Raw genomic sequence first — 21,174 nt, 5'->3', positions numbered from 1 at the left:
TTATAATACATTATAAATGAATTTAACTATCTCAAATAGACAAGCAAAACAGCTTAAACTCTATAAAAATCTGATGTGGATTTATAAACACCTAGCACATACCACCAAATAACACCCTACTAGAAGATAATAATCTGAGTTTTAGTCAGAATTTCAGAATACATTACACTCAAAAATAGTACCAGAAAAACATGGCAATAAAATATGAAGGAAAATGTAGAACTTACATATATTATGTTATTTTTAGACTTGAAACAGATTCCACATAGATCAGCAGTGAACCCAAAGTAACATAATCAATCACTATTACAATTTTAAAAATTAATTTTTTCCTCTAAACCTGGTATTGTTCTGTAATGAAGAACTTGATTTATTCTTTAATGTAAAAAAACAAACCAACCAATGAAAAATATCATATAAATTGCTCAGAAGAACATTAACCCCAAGAAAAGGGAAGGAGGGCGGGACAGAGGGATTTCACAAAACTTAAAATATAAAACGCCAATAATGGAAAAAAAACCAAGATTAGTATAACCAATATTTACAGAAATTAAAACTTAAACTATACTGAGGCACCCATCTTAAGCTACCAAAAAAAAAGCAAAACTCTCATACTCAAGGCTGATGAGGGTATAGACAGACACACTTAGGTCCACTTCAGGAAGCAATGTAACTGGTACAACATTTCTGGAAGGTGCAACTGCAAGAAACTTGTAAAAAAATTCATGTCCTTTGATTCAATAGTGCATGAATATGTATATACAAATATTTAAGTGCAGCATGATTTAAAATGAAGGTAAAGAGAATAAAATTTTCCAACAAAGCAATCACTGAATATAATGTGATATATCAAAAATAATCTATTATGCAGCTAATAAAACCCTTACAAAAACCATTAATGACTTGAAATGTAAAAACAGTTTACACACACTTTAAGTGTTAAAAATATGGAAATTCCATCCATCCATCCATCCAAATTTGAAGATAGAAAAGGAATATGACAGAAAATTATGGTAGTTATCTCTAGGAAATGTGACTATGGGTTATTTCTGTTTCTATATTTTTAAAGCTTTTCTATACTAGTCATATATCCCAAAAGCAGTGGTATATTAGTAAATGTTTAACAACAGATTAAGGAGTCAGGGGGTTAAAAACGATTTGCTGATTTCCATGATGTAAATATTCTCACGATGGCTAATTTTAAGCTACCAATGGTTTTAGCAGGCTTGCAAAATTCCTGAAAACTCAGCAATCAACTCTAGCAAGCCCGTATAAGCTGGCTCCAGCACACCTCTGAGCCCAAAAATATATAAATAATGATAATTATGATTTAAATCACAAAGGCAAAAACAGCCATCAAAATAAAAAGGTCATGCTATAATACAATCTTTTTAAAAAAGCCTTCCTTACTATATATGAGAAAATAAAACAAAAGTTGAAAAATAACTATATGTAAATACACAGCACAGACTTCCTAGGAATACCAAAATGTTACATATAGTCAACTAATACTGTACTGACGTGGAAAAAAAAGGCAAGCAATTCCTAATAGTGTTTATTGGGTCACTTGTTTACTAATCCATTCATTCACCCCAAAAGTATTTACTGAGGGTCTATTTTGCCTACTATCCCAGGTTCTTGGGATACAGCTGTGAATAAAATAAAGTCCCTGCCCTCATGGAGCTTACATTCTATTCTAGCACAGTTATCCCACAACATTTTCCTGATGAATAATTGGTACTGAATTTTCCTAAAACCATAATAAAATAAGTAAACCTAATATGAACGAGAAGCAGGGCACTGCATACCATCCATCAGTTTTTAAAGAAAAGATAGAGGGAAAGAAAATTTGTTTTTAGAAAAAAGACATGGTGAAAAAGAAATGGAAAAGCTGAAAGCAATGGCCCACCACTCCATGAAGGCATGCATTCCTTCCTCCTGACGCAACCTTCCAACTTTGATAGGCCACGTTAGGCTTTACCTCTGCCTTATGCTCCAGCCAGGGTCCTGCTATAAGACTGGGATTATAGTTTAGGGTTAATAGGTTGGGGACCACCACCTTAATATATTCTCTTACTTTTGCAGGAGAACGTTGCTTCCGTTTCTTCTTTTTCTGTAAGTCTACTGGCTCTCTGATTTGTTTTTTGTCTCTCATCAGTTGCTCAGACACATCAGTAAAAGTAATTTCCTGCTTTACACTTATCTGTTAAAAAAAAAAAAGCCAATTTTACAAGTAAACACATGTCCACTGCGACAAAAAGCCACTGCATGTTTTATCCCTTGCTAAAACACATAGGTGCTCCCATGATTGTATGTGTGTGCAAGTAAACAGTGTGTTGAAGAATTTATTAATAGGCAACTGAAAAATAAGAATCAAGAGTACATAAACTGAGGGATAAACTAAGATTTTACAAACATCTATCTGGAAAAAATGGTTAAAGAAGTCTTAGGAAAAGATGATTATAAGACCTACCAGAATAAAATAAAGAAGTCAAGACAGTAACATCAATTTCACTCCCACATTTAAGGAAACTGATGCTGAAGTTAAAAGCATAAAAAAAGGTTAAATTCCAAAAGTTAATAAAATATTGGGGAATAAAAAGCGTATTTAGACTTCACGGTGAGCTTTCTCTCAATTTACAAAATACCAGGAAAACAACACAAAATGCTAAAAGCTAATCTCACATCAAAATAAAGGGAAGACAAACTAACAATGAAAATTTAACACTTTTTTTCTGGCCTCTACAACAAACCATCACCAAATATGTGTTTATAGAATTGCATACAATTTTAGGCTGCTACTATGTACAAGACATAATGCTACCTATACAATAAATACAGAAATACTATAGAAACATTAAGATGTCAACAATGTTACCCATCTTAAGATCTCAGTTCTCACAGTTGCTTGTCCTAGAAAAATTAAAAATACACCAAGGTTCTACTACCACTAATGGCAACATCAATTCTCATTAGAATTGATGGTGCTCAGTCATCCACTCCTCGTTGCTACATTTTCAATCTATCCTTGAAATGAAAACACAAGAATCTTAAAACTAAGAAACCTTGAACAGGCTATGAAATACATGAAAAATCCTTGCCCTTTCTGCCATGTGAGGACACAAGGAGAAGCCTGCAACCGGGAAGAGGCCCCTCACCCTACCACGGCTCACACCCTGATCTCGGACTTCCAGCCTCCCAAACTGTGAAAAATAAATGTATGTTGCTTAAAGCTTTAAAAAAAGTCCTTGCTAATAATCCAGGAAGTACAATGAGCTAAAGGCTACATTTTAAAAAAATACACTTAAAAAAAGGTTCAAAAAAGATCATAAACATCTTACAGATTCCTAGTGTCAAGTTGGGAGCACAGCTGTGTAGAAGGGGTTCATAAGGAAAATGCAACATAAGCCAGGGATTTTAGAGTGACAAAATAAGGAACTGGAAGTTTTCATAAATTCCTGAAATGTAGCCATTATGAGAATCACAAATCAAGGAGAACACTGGCACAAAAACATGATGTAAATGGTTATTCAGCTAATAATTCTTTCTATCAGGTTACAGAAAAGTATGAGTGACCACTCTTTTTGGCTCCTTTTGGTATTATTATTTGGAACATAAGACAGAATGGTAAAATTACCACCAACAAGGCTTTGGAATACAGATATGTCACCATCTCTGAAGTGATGTTTACTAAAATACAACCTCTTGGAACTGGGTATGAGACAAGGAGAAATGATAATAGGCTATATAAGCAGCTATTGAATTGCTCTGTCCTATGTCACAGGAGCATCAAGAAGTTAATTCCAACATATTTGTCCAACATATCTGTCAGCTTACAAATTGCAAAGAAACCATGAAAATGTAGCATGCAGCAAGAAAAACCAGAGCAACACTTTTTAGCAAACGTGTCAAGTGGAGTGTAAGACAAATGCACAAGGAAGTTCTGCAATCAGCAGCTACTCACAAACAAGGAAGAGCCTTTATATGCAAACAGAGAAAAAGATTAATGTACCTGAAACTTTTAGTTATTTCCACGTATATGGAAAGTGTTCATATTAGTACTTGCATTTTCAAATATAAGGTACACTTTTAACATTGTGAAAGCACAGACCCAAAACCTCAATGGATCAAAGCATTATGAATGTCAAGAGGCATATAAGCAAATTGATATTTTTAGAATGCTCCATAATATTACTCATAAATGGAATAAAGTAATTTGCTCTCTATATAAAACCACACACTAAAGTATATGATCCAACCTAAGGTGCTTGAAAAGGTGTTAGTAAACCCAAAAACATAAAGCGATGGGTATGAGAAAACTTAAGTCTTCTCTGGCTTAAAGAAGACTATAATAATCTACAAAAACACGAAAACTTCTTAAGCATGACAAAAGAGACACTAATTCATCCATAAGTTATCTACTCTTTCCTTGAGAACAGTCTTTAAAAGAAAATCAAGTTCTCAGTGTTACTATTCACTTAAACTGAAATTAATCAAAGCATCTACAGATATATATTTGAAAAGATTGGTTTGCTGGAGTTTTGAAACATTTATTAGAGCATCAAGAAAATCAATAGACTAGGAAGTATAGCAACTTTTTAAAAACAAAAACAAAGCCTGTTTCTTTCCTTATCACTTAAATTTTACCATTTCACCTAGTCCCATGTGCAACCTCATGCCTAAGTTTGAGACGAATTTCAATGCTGCTCTCCCACAACCAAACCAGAAATCCTGTAAACACTTTCAATCACCCTATCCATCCTTCTTTCACAAGATCTGACTAAACCTAGACATTTTTCCACCGAAAACTCTTAAGAACCCTGCTCATCCACCCATCAAAGCTCCCTCTGGGCCTCCCACTTTTGAGACGGCGGAAGCTATCAGTCATGATTCCCATGTCATATCCACCTTCTATATTCATCTAACTTCTTCCCCAGCATCCTTAGAAGATGTAGAGTCCTACAGTGTCACGCTTCCTCTCCCCTTGCCACCATCCAAGCTAGTTCTTTCCTGCAAGTTCTAAAATATATCTCTTACTATTCTGATGTTTTCCTCATTTTTGATCTTTATTTTCCCAACCTTAAAGAGGCCTCTATATTTTGAAAAAATATTTCCCTTGATTCTGGTAACTCAAGCCCAGAATCCAGAATGATTCTTTCTTTTTCAAGACTTATTTCACTATTTCTGGCCTACAAATGAACCAACTATTCTACTTTTATATTTAACTATTTCATGTACCTATATATTATCTTGATATCTGAAAATAAGATATTCTTCTTTTGATTTCCCATTAACAGTTTTCACTCACTCGCTTATTCAACAGCTTTTAAGTGCGTGCTATGTGTTAAATTCAGTCAGTCTAAAATAATACAACAAAAACTTTAAATTTACTGAGATTGTAATACGTGCAAAGCATAATTCTAGATACTGAGAACACATTCTAAATATAAGGTCTCCTTTTCAAAAGTCTTAAAATCTGTAGATGGAGAAATAAAAAATTAAAAAAAAAAAAGCTAATTCAAGACAACAAATGTCAGGCTCAACCTAAATGAATGGTAGAAGGAATAAGGGCAGAAATCAAAGTGAGAGATTTGACATACAGCAGAAGACTTCATGGATGAAACAAGAGACTTATGCAGGACAGCAAGTTTATCATATATACCCCCCCTTTTGTTTTTTTCTTCCAAACCTGCTACTCTTCTCAAGTTCTTTCTTCCAGACTCAATAATATTAGTAAGTGATATAACAAATGTAAATTTACCTAAAATGTTGCCAGACACCTATGTAATGAATAAATATCTGGTTTGGTTTGCAAATTTTGGGATTCCCCTCTACCCCCAACCAAATAAGAAGGTGGCTCCTTAGAATCATTTGGAATTCTTCCTTCTCTTCATTCTCAATATCCTACATCCATACCCAGCAGCATCCAATTCACTCCAATTAACCTCACCAACCTCACTGCTTTAGGGAATTATCATCTCCCCAGTGTGTTCCTCTATGTATAAGTTAATATAAAGCTGTTTTCTGGTCATTTCCCCAGTCTACAATAGCTCCTTGTTGTCCGTGGTATCAATTACATCCTCCCCAGCTCAGCTTTCAAGGTTCTTTATTATCTACTTCACAGAAAAGACCTAGGTCACTTGGCAGAAGTATCTGTCCTTACCAAATCTCCTCTCCATTTCTGGAGCTGCATGTTCCTTTTGATTTTCAATTTTAATTTTTGGTATTCTCATTCATCTTCCCATGACTGCTTGGGTAAAAGGAAGGTAGGTACCTGTGCTTTCCTCTGCTCTGTGCTACTCATTCCATTCCTACCCATCTCCAAGGCTCCGGTGCTTCACTGCCTCTCTAAAGTAATCTCCCTTACTCCACCAGCTGCTTCTCTGCCTAAAATCACACTTAAATTTCCCCTATAAGTTCTTGTGGGCCAAAACTCTTTCAACAATTTGCTCTTATGGCCAAACTTTTTGAAAGATTAATCTATAGTAAGCATATAGACAAAACAACTGCCCCCAAATTTAGAGAAATGGTTATTCTGAGTAAAAGCAGTACACTGCCAAATAAAAAGAATGTTTATCACCAGAAGGAATCTGTTCCAAAATACTGCCCAGAAAACAAGTTGAATCAAGGTGACCACAAGTATAACAAGTGTTTAAATATAAAACGAAAGATATAACATAACTAACTGTACAGCAAACATATTATCTAAAGAAAGAATTTTAGGACTATTTGGGAGTATTCATGGTGTCCAGAAAAAAGGGAAATTTAAGACCAAGCATATTTTCTCTCCCTCTCCCTCTCCGCGTGTGCACATGTATATTTCCACAGTGGTTTTGGCAAGAACAGTTAGATGTAACCAGTCAAGAGGAACATTTCTAATTCACAGTTCACCAAACCACAGAACAGGGCAAGGAGGAGGGGCAGCACACTGATGGACAGGCCTGTCTGTGAATCATGAACCATAACCCTCCCTCTGCCTGAACCATGTTTGCATACAAAAATTTGAAAGACATTACATTTGTCAGAGTTTGAGAAAATCCATAGCTATCCTTTGATTTCTGAAGAAGTTCAGGGATCCACAGTTCACAAAACAAACATTGCAGTCCACTCCCTATGATATTTCTCACTATGAATTTGCATTTGGGTAACCATATCACCGTCTTATAATTTAGATAACTATAAGATGAAGTAGACAAAGTGGTCAAGTTATCTTACCTGAACAGTGCTGTCTACCCCCATACTACCTGGAAATTCTCTTCTTTCAGTTTCCATAACATCATGATTTAAGTTCTCTCCTGTTCCTCATAGCAGTTCTTTTGAATCCATTCTTCTAGTATGTATGTACCTTTATTTTGTAAGAGTTGCAGCAAATCTATACCAGTGATTCTCAAGGTGTAGTTCAGGGAATTCGGAAGGTCCCTGACACACTTTCGGGTGGTCCATGAGATAAAAAATACTTTCATAATAATACTTGGGCTTTTTTTTTAATACTTCTCTCCAAGTATATAGTGGCATTTTCCAGAAGCTAACTAACATGTGATGACACCACAGACTGAATGGATTAGCATATATAAGAATCAAGTTATTTTTTAATAAACCAGACAATAAACAAATTTGTAAAATTGTAAAACAAATTCTCACTAAATTTTTTGGTTTAAAAAACAGGTTTACATTTCATTAAAAATATGTTCACATAAGAGGATATGTTATTTATAAATTAATAAAAATGTAAATTTCTCAGTTTTAATTTCTAAAATGGTAAATATTGATATATATAGAACCACCAAAGCAAGAGCTGTTAGGAATCCTCAATATTTTTTAAGAGTAAAGGGAGACCAGGAATTTTGAGAAGCGCCGATCCAGGCACACCTTAACTATATCCTGCATCGCCTTCCTCTTCTCCATTCACCCTCTTTGAATACAGATGCTGGGGCCCCTCCAGCACAATGCGTTAGCACAGATGCATGTGCATGTGCAGGCCGGTAGACACACACGTGCTTCCTAGCTCTGTCTGCTGCGATTGCCGAGGAGCAATGACATCCAGCACACCTAGCATCCAGAACTCAGTTTCTAAATACCATTATCCCAACAAAAGGAACTGGGGCTCCCTGAAGTGACTGATTCCAGAGCTGGGGGAGGGGAAAACGTAAAATGACTCTGGAGCAGCTTGTGGTGTCAGAAACTAACATGCCTGAAAAATGACCAGCGCATGTCAAAAGGACACAAAAGCCAGTCTAAGTGAGCTCCTAATGGGCAAAGCTGGAACATTTGAGCAATAAAGGTATCTTTTCATTTTCTTCTCCACTCCGAACCCAAGACCAAGTCCAGCTGTCTTTCTCAACGTCATATACAAATCCAGAAACTGTACTTCATATTTCCTACTCTAGATCATTTATAAAGATATTAACTTGGGAATCTCATATACTACCAAAGGGAGAATAAACTGGTCAACTTTTGTGGACTACAAATTGGCCAGTATAAACCAAGAGTCTTAAAAAATCTATACTGAAGAAATAATCTCACATGACAACAATATCTACATACAACATCACAATATTATTTATGATAGTAAAAAAGTACAGCCTAATATCCAATAATAAATAAATTATAATACAGCTATATGACATACAGTTAGAAATCTTACTTTTGAATAATATTAATGACAGTGAAACAATCGTGGTTTAGGGTTAACTGATGATAAACATATAATATGTAGATATATTTTTACAATTTTATACAAACACACAAATACATATTCAGCAAATTTCATACAAATACACACAGAGAAAAATCAAACAGAAAAAGGAAACACTAAAATGCTACCAATTAAATGTCAGTAATTATTATCCTAGTTAGTAAAATTACAGTAATTTTTATTTTCTTGTTTTAAAATTTTTTATATTTTCTCAACAAGTACGTTACTTCATAATCTTAAAAAGATATTAAGTCCAGTCTTAATATAAATCCCTATGATTAATGAAAAGAAAACGCTATCATTACCTTAATATACTAAGTTGTTCTAAGAACTGAAACATTAAGCCAGTGAAGTGAAAGTGAAAAAATTTCTGTAAGTGAGAAGAAAAACCATCAAATCTTGATACCTATCTCACACCAGCAAAAATTAATTCCAAATTGTCTATTAATATAAATGGGAAAAGAAAACATAAAAGCTTCTAGAAGTTAACAAAGGAAAATATTTTCCTGATCTTTGGGCAGGCAGAGAATTCTTAGATACACAAAATACTAACCAAAAGTAATACTTATAATTGAACTTTATTAACATTAGCTTCTGTTTATCAAAAGAGTGGCAAATCAGAGTAGAAAATATAACTGCTGTGTGTGTGTGTGTGTGTGTGTGTGTGTGTGTGTACACGTATATCAAACAAAAAAAGAACTACTACAAATCTGTAAAAGAAACAGCCTAATTTTTAAAAATGGGCAAAAGGTAACATGCACCTTACAAAAAAATATTTTCCAAATTGCTAGTAAAAAATTTCATATACTATGAAAAGGTACTCAATTTCATTAGTTATCGGTGAACTGTAACCTAAAATCACACAGCAATACTATTATCAAACCACCAACAAGGCTAAAATTAAAAGGACTGACAATACCAAATATCAAGAATATGGAGCAATTAGTATAAACTGGCAAAACCACTTAGGAAAACTTTTGACAGTACCTACTACAGCTGAACTTCTGCATACCCAGCAAATTCAATCCTAAGTACATAGCCAACAGAAATGAGTACATACATGCACCAAGACACATCCAAGAATATTCACAGCAGCGCTTTACATAATAGCCAACATCCTGAAACAATCTATTGGGTTGTCGGAAAAGTCATAACGCATTTTTGCAACGAAAAACATAGAAAAAGATACGTCATGACTTTTCCAACAACCAATAAATGCCTACACTACAATGCATACATTTTGATATATTTATACAACTGACAATTATATAGAAATGAGAATCAACTACTGCTACATGCAATAACATGGATATATCTCAAACAATGTAAAAGAAATCAGACACTAGATAGTGCATGATTCTATTTCTTCTGAATTCAAAATCAGGTTAAAACTAATAGACCATGATAAAAGTGTTAGGATAGTGGTAGTCTTTAATTAAAGAGGGCTGTGATTAAGAGGGATAGAAAAAGGGGGAAGGCCTCTGGGATGCTGCTCATGTTCTATGTCTTGATCTGGATAGTGGTTACACAAGTATGTTCACTTTTCTGTATGAATGTCATATTTCAATTAAAAGACATACTCCTAAAGAAATGGTGTTACAAATGTGCAGATGTACAGATACAAGGAACACGCTTGTACATAGATATATATACATATATATATATTCATTCAAGCATGATCCTTTCGCCATTATTTCATTCAAACAAATCTAGCAAAAATTTAAATATCCATCAATAGGGAAGTCGTTCAATAAAATAAGGAACACCATTTAATCAGTCAGTAAAATAAATATGCCAGTTTATATGCAATAACATGAAAATTTCTATTACGGAATACGTAATGCAAATTTCAAAAGCATACAAATAGCATCATTTAATTAATGTATTGAGTTGTCGGAAAAGTCATGACGTATTTTCGCAACGAAAAACAGAAAAATACATCATGACTTTTCCGACAACCCAATAAAACAAAATGTTGTTTCACAAAATATACATTATAATGACAAAACATGTTATGTAGAAATACACACACACATTCTGTATGTTTGTTTATAAATAAAAAATTCCTAGAAGACTATCAATATTAGTAGTTATCACATTGGAATTAGAGTAGGCAAGTGTTGGAAACAAGGAACTATTACTTTGTTCTCTTCTACACTATTCTTTTACAATGACTATGTAGTTCTTTTACAATAAACTACATCATACAATTATGAAAAAAACCAAACTAGATATCTCTGAGAAAGGCTGACTCTATCACAGCCTTGTCCATAATGATTATAGCCTTGTCCAGTAAGAGAGTATAACTCTCATTCAATACCACTGTCTCATAAATCCAGGTCAATTAATTAGACATCAAGATCAGAGAGAAGTATACTGAAAATGTTAGGAGACTGGCTATGTTATTAGTCATATAGAAAGAAATCTTCCATTAAAAATTTATGTCCACCTAAGGGGGGAAAAAAGATATACTGAGCCAAACTACTTTAAGAACATGGGGGGATAACTAGAAAACAGACCTTTCTGGGTTAGCTCCCTAGAACAATTCACAGGAAGAGGTACTTGATTCATTTACTTACCAAGTGAGTTGAAATCAATAAAAATAAGCAACAACATGACTCTCACCAGGAAAAACTTATGAAGCAGGATTACTCACTCCATGTTTTTCTGCTCAAATATTGATTCCTAGGAAATAGGGCCACTTTCTAAGAGCCATATAGCATGTGAGTGAAATCTTTTTTTTTTTAACAGAAAGTTAATATAAATTACCATCTATTCACCTTAAAATGAGCTCAACTGATAAATCTATTTCTGAAAATGATATCCAAAGAGTATGCTGAAGTAAAAAGTATTTGAATGGGGAAAAAACAGCACTTCTTAAACACAAAGCCCCAAAAGAAGACAAAGATCCAACAGCTAATAAACATAAAACTACTTCTGAATCCCTCAAATGAACTTGATAGAAAAGCAACGATAATAAGAACTGGACTTTGCTGAAAAAGTAAACTATGTAATGGAGGTAAAAAGTTGGGAGTTAGCCAAAAAGAGGCTGAAACATAGCCTACCCATGACTACTTAAGCAGACACATACTAAGGCAAACAGATTTGTCACCTTCCAGGATGATTGTGAAAGATCACTTGTTACCAATAAATGCAATCCAACTGCAATAAATCAGAGTTCAAAATATGTGGCAAAAATAAGTACCTTAAAATCACTGAAATGAGTAAAATGATTCCTTTTTTTAAACTAAAACAGGAAAGGTCACTCATTATATATACATATATATTAAATAGTATAGTATATATAAATGCCTAGCCTCAGCTATTACGTCTTTATTAACTGGAGCAAGATGTATTTGGGAAAACATCTGTACAATCCTCCTTAAACTAATGACAAGATATAAGGAAATTTAAAAACTAAAAACCAAAACAGAGCTCTTATACTAATGGCCAAACACATTCTGAGTTTCCTATGCATTAAACAAAATAATCATAAATACAAAATACATGATAGTATGCCTACAATTTTATTCTTGCTGTTTTTAACAGAAATTCATGACTAAAAATAAAATGCTACATGAATGCTGAAGCATACTTTTCAGGACTTATAAATACCTGAAATACTTTACATTTTATAATATAACTAGAACATGATTTTTCATAGCTCCTTGTTTATGAAATCCTTTCGCTAAAGTGATACAAACCAATAGTTTTCTAAAAACAAATGTGACAAATATCATTATGAATTACAATTTGCTCCATTTTGTCAATACAGACATGTCTTTTCTCTTCAACATGCTTGCCATCAAACTGGAAAAATAAAGACCATAAAGAGTTATCACTTCCCAATTCCTCTTGAATGGATCTAAGAACAAATAAAAAGGATAAATCAAATACTTTTTCAAGTTTCTGAAATAAAGTTGAGAAGCTTTCTAACAGTACTATCCAATAAAATTTTCGTCGATGATAGAAATGTTCTTTATCTTACACAGCCCAATACAGAAGCCACTAACTACACATGGCTACTGAGCACCTGAAATGTCGCTAATAAGATTAAGAAACTGAAATGTTAATTTTATTAAATTATATTTTAAATTTCTAATATATTAAAAAACAATATTCTAATGAGTAAACTATACACATTCAAAAGTTGGCCTGTAGACTGCTGTTAAAAATGTATTGAATTTAGGTGACTCATTTAAAGCAGAAACATCAAGAGAAATCCTGAAAACTAGCAGTTACCACAAATGAAAACTTTTACTTTAACTGTCACAAAATATTAGGGAGTTTACATAGGCTACAGAACCTCAACTGTTACTACAATTGAAGAAAACTCAATTATTTTGAATTAACAAAAAAAGTTAATATGAAATAAAGTTCCTTGTGACTTCCAAGTAAATGAGCAAATAAAAGAAAATCATAAATATGTTCAATACCTATTTTTAAAAGGCTTTAGCACACAATCTAGAAATGATGAAAGGCTTAGTAGCTTACGTTTTCACACTTTTGGGGACTTGGATCATATTGTCCTAGAACAAAATCCTCTTAATTAAAAAATGTATATTCATACATATAGTCACAGGATGTGGAGTACAGAGTGGGAATGGAGTCAATGGAATTGTAATAGATAAGCATGATAACGGGGGGGTGGGAGGGAGGTTGTTTCTGGGGGAGGGGGGTTGTTTCTGTGCGAAGGGTGAAAAGGGTAACTATTGCATTGTTCTGTACACCTGAAACTAAAAATTAAAAAAAAAAAAGTATATTCATGATCCCAAGACCTGCCCTTCACCACTCTGCTCTACCAGTAAATAAGAAAGAAGGAATGTAATTTCTCATGCTTGTTATGTTCTATTAGTATAAAGAGCAATGTTACACAAATCCTAAATTCTGCCCATTGGGTGTATATCAACTTTTCACTGACTCATTCTCAGAATCTACTCAAATTTATTATTATCTGTTAGTATTAATAGGACTCATTTATGGGTTATCCATAAATATGGACTAACAAGCAGACCTTTAAAAAAATATGCATTAGAATAAGAAGATGAGAAAAGTTGGTAAGTGAAAGGTGTGAATAAAAAGCAACAAGATCCTATACATGTTATGCATATCAAAAAAAGCATAAAGTGTACACATATCAAAATGTCAGCGTGATTATATCTGGTGGTAGGGGTTATGATGGGGTATTTATCCTGAAGATATGTACATTTATGTTCTCTTAAACACCTTCACATGAATGTTCACTGTATCTTTATTTTTAATAGCCAAAATGAGGGGAAAACTCAGTAAGGGAATGGTTACACTGTGGTTCATCCAGATCATGGAATACCACTGTTACAAAAAGGAACAAATTACTGATACACACAACTCAGGTGGCTCTCAAGAGCATTATGTTAAGTGAAAAAAGTCAATCTCAGAAAGTCACATACTGTATGATTTCATTAATAACATTCTCAAAATGACTAAGTTATAGAGATGTAAAATAGCTTAGGGATAAGATAGCCAGGGATAAGGACTGGTGTGTGTGTGTGTGTGTGGGGGGACTACAAAAGGATAGCACCAGGAAGACCTCTGTTATGATGGATTAATTCTGTATTTTGATGGTGATGTGAGAAAGTATGTAACACTGGACATACTGTAGCGATGTCAATTTCCTGATTCTGAGGTTGTACTATAGTGGAAGTTGGGTGAAAAGTACATGGGACCTTTCTGTACTACTTTTACAACTTCCTATGAATCTACATACATAATTCCAAAATTAAATTTTAAAAAACATCGTGTCCCTCCCCTTTCCTGGCCCTCCTTGTCCACTTACTATTTATGAACCACTCACTTCTAACGCCACAGCATCCCAGACAAGATGAAGAAGGCATCTGCATGGGAGAGCTGCCCAACACAAGATGTCAAGAGTATAAGCAGAGTGAAGAGATTCTCCACACGGAAGGGCAACTTAGGATGAAGTTTTGGAGCCCAAGCAGCATAAGAAAGGGTCTATGTTTTGAGGGACGGGCAACCTGGAGCAAGGTGTCAGAAGCTAAGTGGAATGAGGAAGGTATCATCAACAGAGTGGGTATGGACCAGTACAGTGTATAAAGAAGGCTCCGTGTAGTGAGGCCCAGTACAAGCTATCAAAGCACATGCAGGGGGAGAAAGGCATCCATGCAGGGAGCAAGGGTTGGCAGGCACTGCCGTGGAATATCAGGGCCTGGGTAGAGTAAAGAGGGCCTCTGAGCGGGAAGGGAGGCAGTGCTGAAGGAAAATGGTTACGCATGGGGGTTGGGGGGTGAGGAGGGTCTCAAGTAATGAAATATATTAAGGATAACGAAAACCAGGAAACTAAAATGTACTCTCTGTGGTAATGAAATCTAACTGGAGGTATCAGTTTGAACTCATGGTTTTCAATATTGATAGGTATGAAGATAGTTACAAATGTAAATGGTTATACTTCTATACATATAAATGTATACAATTATAAATATACATGTGTTCTCTGGCTTTGTCCACTGACAGGTCTGGGAGCAGCTACACCCCCAACAGCAATAAGCAGCACACTGAGCACCCAGATCTTGGCTTCTAAACACCATTCTCCACTAAAATGAACCAGAATTCCTCAGAGAAATGGCTGATTTCAGGGTTGAGGGAGGAAAAATACAAGACAAGCCTAGTAGAATATTTCATGATAGAAGGAAAGAAAGTGCTAAAAGATTGATGGAACATGTCAAAAGAACATAGAAGCCACCTTGAAGACGCTCCGACTGGCCAAACCTTAAACCAAGCATAAAATAATCATATAATAGATTTTAACCCAGTGAATACAATAAAACTCCTAAATCCATATTGATACAAATAAATAAATGAACAAATTAAAAAGTGTAATGAGGAATAAGATTAACTTTACAATGGGGAAACCTGGCAGACATCACCTTAATAACTGATCAAAATAAACCACCATCAGAATAAGGCCAATATAAACCATGTGCCACATGTCAGAATGCAATGGGGAGAGAACACACTATCACTTTTTGTGACATTCCTGCCAAAAATAATAACTTAAATCTTATTAAAAGGAAAAAATCAGATAAACCCAAACTTAGAGACATTCTACAGCAGCGGTTCTCAACCTTCCTAATGCCGCGACCCCTTAATACAGTTCCTCATGTTATGGTGACCCCCAACCATAAAATTATTTTCGTTGCTACTCTGTAACTGTAATTTTGCTACTGTTATGAATCATAATGTAAATATCTTTTTGTTTCCCGATGGTCTTAGGCGACCCCTGTGAAAGGGTCGTTCTACCCCAAAAGGGGTCGCGACGCACAGGTTGAGAACCGCTGTATCTACAGAATAAATGGTCGATAACTTTCAAGTATTATAATTATAAAATTTTTAAAGTTAGGAACTAACACAGACTAAAGAAAACTAAAAAGACAGAACAATTAATGCAACATATAATTTTGAACTGGGTCTTTTTGCAAACCAACTTTAACTGTTGGAAAACAAGTAGATTAGTAAGGGTATAAAAGAGGTGAAGAGGGGTCAAGTATATGGTGACAGAGGAAGACTGGAATATGGGTGGCAAGCACACAATGCAATATACAGACAATGGATTATAGAATTGTACATTTATATAATGTATTAACCAATGTCACCCCAATAAATTTAATAAATAAGAGTTGATGAATACATCTAGTCAACTTGACCTAATTGACATTTACAATAACCCACCCAAGGGCAGCCAGAATACACATTCTTTTCAAGTGAATAGAGAATATTCACCAACTAATCGAATGCTGGGCCCCAAAACAAGTCTCAATAAATTTAAAAGGACTGAAATGATACAATGTACATTCTCAAAACACAGTGATTAAATATCAACGACAAAAAGATATCTGGAAAATTTCAAAATATTTAGAAATTAAGCAAAAGACTTCTAATTAATTCATGTGTCAAAAAAAATTATAAAGGAAGTTAGAAGTTTAGAGCTTCAAATGCATACATCAAAAACGAAGAAAGGTCTAAAACAGTCATCTAACCTTCCACTTTAAAAAGCTAGGAAAAGAAGGGCAAATTTTTTAAAAAGTAGGAGAAAGGAAATAATAAAAATAAATAAAAGATAAAATGAATAGTGGGGGAAAAAAAATCAACAAAACCAAAACTTGATTCTTTAAAGAGACCAGTAAAATTGATAAATCTCTTCCCAAACTAACCAAGAAAAAAACAAATTACCACTATCAGAAATAAGAAAGAAGAAATTATACATCCTTTAGACAATAAAAAAATAAGAAAATATCACGAAAATTTTTGTTCAACAATTAAGACGAAATAGACAAACTCCTTGAAAACTACAGTTTATCAAAACTGATTCAAGAAAAAAATTTTACATCTGAGTAGCCTTCTATATGTTTTAAAAATTGAATTTGGAATTAAAACCTTTCCCACAAAGAAAACTCAGCCCCAGGTTAGCTTTATTCATGAAGCCTATCAGATATGTAAGGAAGAAATAATACCAATCTTACACAAACACTTTCAGAACATAGAAGAGGAAATACTTCCCAGCTCATTTATAATGAGGCAAGTATAACTAAAACAAAGATAGTGCAAAAAAACTAATAACCCTCATAAACAAATACAGAAAAAAAAAATAAAACTAGTAAAGTGAATCCAACAACATAAAAAAAGGATGACATACATTTATCCCAGGAATGCAAGGTTAACATTTGAAAATCAATGTAATTCACTATATTAATAAGGAGGGAAAAAAATCATATGATCATCTAATAGATGGAGAAAAAGCATCTGATGAAGGTATACACACATTCATAGTTTTAAAAAACGCTCAGCAAACTAGAAAGAAAACTTCTTCAACTAATGAAGATCATCTATCAAAAACCTACACCTAAAATAATTAATGGTGAAAAACTGAACAGAGTCCCTTAAAGGTCAGAAACAAGGCAAAGATGTCTACTCTTACCACTTACATTCAACGCTGTCCTGGATGCCCTAGTCAATGCAATAAGGAAGGAAAAAGTAAAATGACCTAGATTAGAAAGGAAGATGTAAAATGTCTAAACAATATGATTAGACAATATGACCGTGAATACACCTAAATAACTACAACAACTAATAAGTACTTATAATTTATAACAAGGTCACAGGATAGTCAATATAAAAAGAATCAACTGCATCTATATACTAGTCATGAACAATTAACACACTGAAATTTTTAAAAATATCTTTACAATTGTATCCAAAAAATGAAATATTTAGGGGTAAATTTAACAAAATATATCCAAAAACTCTACACTGAAAACTACAGAACAATACTAAGATAAATGTAATAAAACGTAAATAAATGCAGTGATATACTTGTGTCATGTTCATGGATTGGAAGCCAGTATTGTTTAAATATTGGTTTTCATCAATTGAATATATAGAATCAATGCACTCCAATCAAAATCCAGTTGGTTCTTTCTATAAAAAAATGATAGACTGATTCTATTATTTTACATAGAAATGCAAACGATCTAGAATAGTAACAACAATCTTGCAAAAGAATAACAAAATTGGAGGACTTACACTACCTGATTTTAATATTTACTATAAAAGATACAGCAATCAAGATAGCGTAATACTGATGCAAAGATAGATACCAGATCAAATAAAATAAAGAGAAATGATTAACTTCTATAAAAATGTACCCAAAAGAAATGAAAAAAGACTTGTACAAGAATGTTCATAATAACTTTATTCATAAAGTTTGAAAACTAGAGATAACACAAATAACCATAAAAGAAAAATAAACAAAATTTAAGATAATAAAACAACAGAATATTAATCAACAATGAAAAGGAATGAAGCACTTATTGATACACTCAAACCAACATGGATAAACTGCAAAAACATTATAATGAGAACAAGGCAGACGCAAGAGCTACAAATAATTCCATTCACATGAAGTTCCCAAGGGATAACACTAGTCTATGACAAAAAAAAAAAAAAATCAGAACGATTGTAGAGGGGATTGATCAGGAAGAAACACAAAGAAACCTTCTAGAATGGCTGAAAATTCTGAATCTCAATGGGCTGTGAGTTATACAAGGTTATTCAAGACTCTGAGAGCATTCCACTTTAAACTTTTGCTCAATTAAAAAAAGTATGTCTTTTCACTCAGAACATATTTAATTAGACAGGCTCCACAAAAGAGACCTTACAGTCTTGCCAGCAAAGAAAGGCAAAATAAGTTAGGTACCATAATAAAAATCACACAAAAGAGAAAGCTTTTAAACTGAGAAGTGAAAAGTGGTAGATTGCCAAACAAAGAATGTTATAGGTACATACAACATGTACAGAAGTAATAGAAAAAATAATAGTTGGTCATGGACAACTAAAGTAATGTGCTTTGATTAAAGAATGAAGTGGGCTTAAATTATTGTGTAAGGACCTGGATGAGACCTGATTATGAAGGCTCTCTCAGCCCATGCAAAAGGGTACATTTTAGCTGTTTGGCAACAGGGAACTTCTGAAGAAGTTGTAATAGGGGAGTGAGAAGTATAAACCTCATTTTGGGAAGTTCACTATAGAAACTACCTAAAATATAGATTGGACAAGGCTCAGCCTATAGTAAATCCAACAAAAAGGCTATTGTAATGTACAGATGACTGCATCCAATTGACAGCAGAGAACACATTCACCAAAATAGACCACATTTAGAGCCATAAAGTACACCTTGACAAATTTAAAAGAAGAGAAAACATATAATATATGCTCTCAAACCACAAGGGAATTAAAACTAGTAATCAGTATCAGAAAAATTGCTGGAAAATCCCAAATTCTTGGAGATTAAAAAACACACCTGTAAATAACACATGGATCAAATAAGAAATCTCAGGAGAAATTAACAGATACACTGAACAAAATGAAAAAAAATATATAACTTATCAAAATTTGAGGGACATAGCAACAACATTTGCTTACAGTGAAATTTATAGTATTCAGTATATATATTACAAAAGAAGATCTAAAATCAATCATCTAATCTTCCACTTTAGAAATCTAGAAAAAAAGAGTAAATTAAATCTACAATAACAGAAGAAGAATCATAAAATCAGGGCAGAAATCAATGAAACTGGAAACTGGAAATCAATAGTGAATATCAGAAGCTAGTTCTTTCTAAATATCAAAATCAGTAAGTCTCTACTGGTGGGGAGGGGAAAATGGGAAACTTGCGCAATGGGTATAGAAATTCAGGTTTGCAAAATGAAATGACTCTAGAGATACGTTTTACAGCAATGTGAATACAGTTACTATTATACTTTACACTTAAAAATTGTATTTAAAATAAAAGGCAGCAAATCTCTAGCCAGACTAAGAAAGAAACAAAGAACACATAAATAACTAGTATCAAAAATGAAATGGTATCTGTAGGGACATCACTACAGATACCATGGAGACTGAAAAAATAATAAGGGAATAAATGCTATGAAATACTCATGCCCACAAATCCATTTCATCTAGATGAAGTGGATCAATTCCTTGGAAGACACAATCTGCCAAAACTCACACAAGAAGAAACAGACAATCTGAATAGGCCTATATCTATTAAAGAAATTGCATCAGTAATCAATCACCTTCCAAAAAAAAAAGTAGCAGGCCATATGAATTCACTGGTCAATTCTACCAAACATTTAAGGAAAATATTATACCAATTCTCTACAATCTCTTTCTCAAAACAGAAGCAAAGGGAATACTCCTAACTTATTCTATGAGTCAGTCCAGGATTACTCAAATATCAAAATCAGACAAAGATATTACAAGAAAGAAAACTAGACCAGCCTATCTCATAAACATAGATGCTAAAATCCTCAACAAAATATTAGCAAATCAAATCCATCAATGAATAAAAAGAATTATACACACCACAACTAAGTGGGGTTTATTCCAGGTATGCAAGGCTGGTTCAACATTTAAAAATCAATTAACGTAATCCATCACAACAACAGGCTAAAAAATGAAAAGGCTACTACTGCAATGGGCCAGGTAAAAGTTGGTAAGTACATGTATTAGAATACAACTATAAGTACTTATCTATTTATTCACACCATGTGCCAACAACTGGGATGTAAGGAAAATTTTATGCTTTTGTAGAGTCTACAATCTATCAGAGAGAAAGCTACTGAAAAATTAATCACAAGTCCCTATTGCATGGACTTAACCTAGACTGGACAGAAGTGGCAAGCTGATGATGATGAAGCAATTCACTAGGATAAAAAACAGGGAGTGGGGCCGGTCGAGTGGCGTGTTGGTTAAGAGCTGGCTTGGGACGCCAGAGGGCCTCAGTTTGGATCCCACTTATGAGGGCCAGTGACACTGCCCTCCACAGCTAAGATGCTGAACAACAGCTCAACCTGGAGCTGGGCTGCCGTGAGTCGCCAGCGAGGCATAAGCTGCAGCCCCTGCTGCAGTGGGTTGCCATGGGCTAC

General features: G+C 33.9%; 1 protein-coding gene across 7 annotated transcripts in view; it reads right to left on the bottom strand.

The window, feature by feature from the left end:
- ZNF148 (zinc finger protein 148) overlaps nt 1-21,174 on the bottom strand; it is a 117,564-nt gene that overhangs the window by 39,702 nt on the left and 56,688 nt on the right. For all 7 annotated transcript variants that reach the window (XM_019652203.1, XM_019652169.1, XM_019652212.1 and 4 more), the window contains one exon: nt 2,078-2,203. In XM_019652203.1, coding sequence (XP_019507748.1) covers nt 2,078-2,203 — 126 coding nt within the window. The remainder of the gene's footprint in view (nt 1-2,077; nt 2,204-21,174) is intronic.

This window comes from Hipposideros armiger, unplaced genomic scaffold (assembly GCF_001890085.2).
Source record: "Hipposideros armiger isolate ML-2016 unplaced genomic scaffold, ASM189008v1 scaffold_8, whole genome shotgun sequence".
Lineage (NCBI taxonomy): Eukaryota > Metazoa > Chordata > Mammalia > Chiroptera > Hipposideridae > Hipposideros > Hipposideros armiger.
This window is presented reverse-complemented; position numbering and strand designations above follow the sequence as displayed.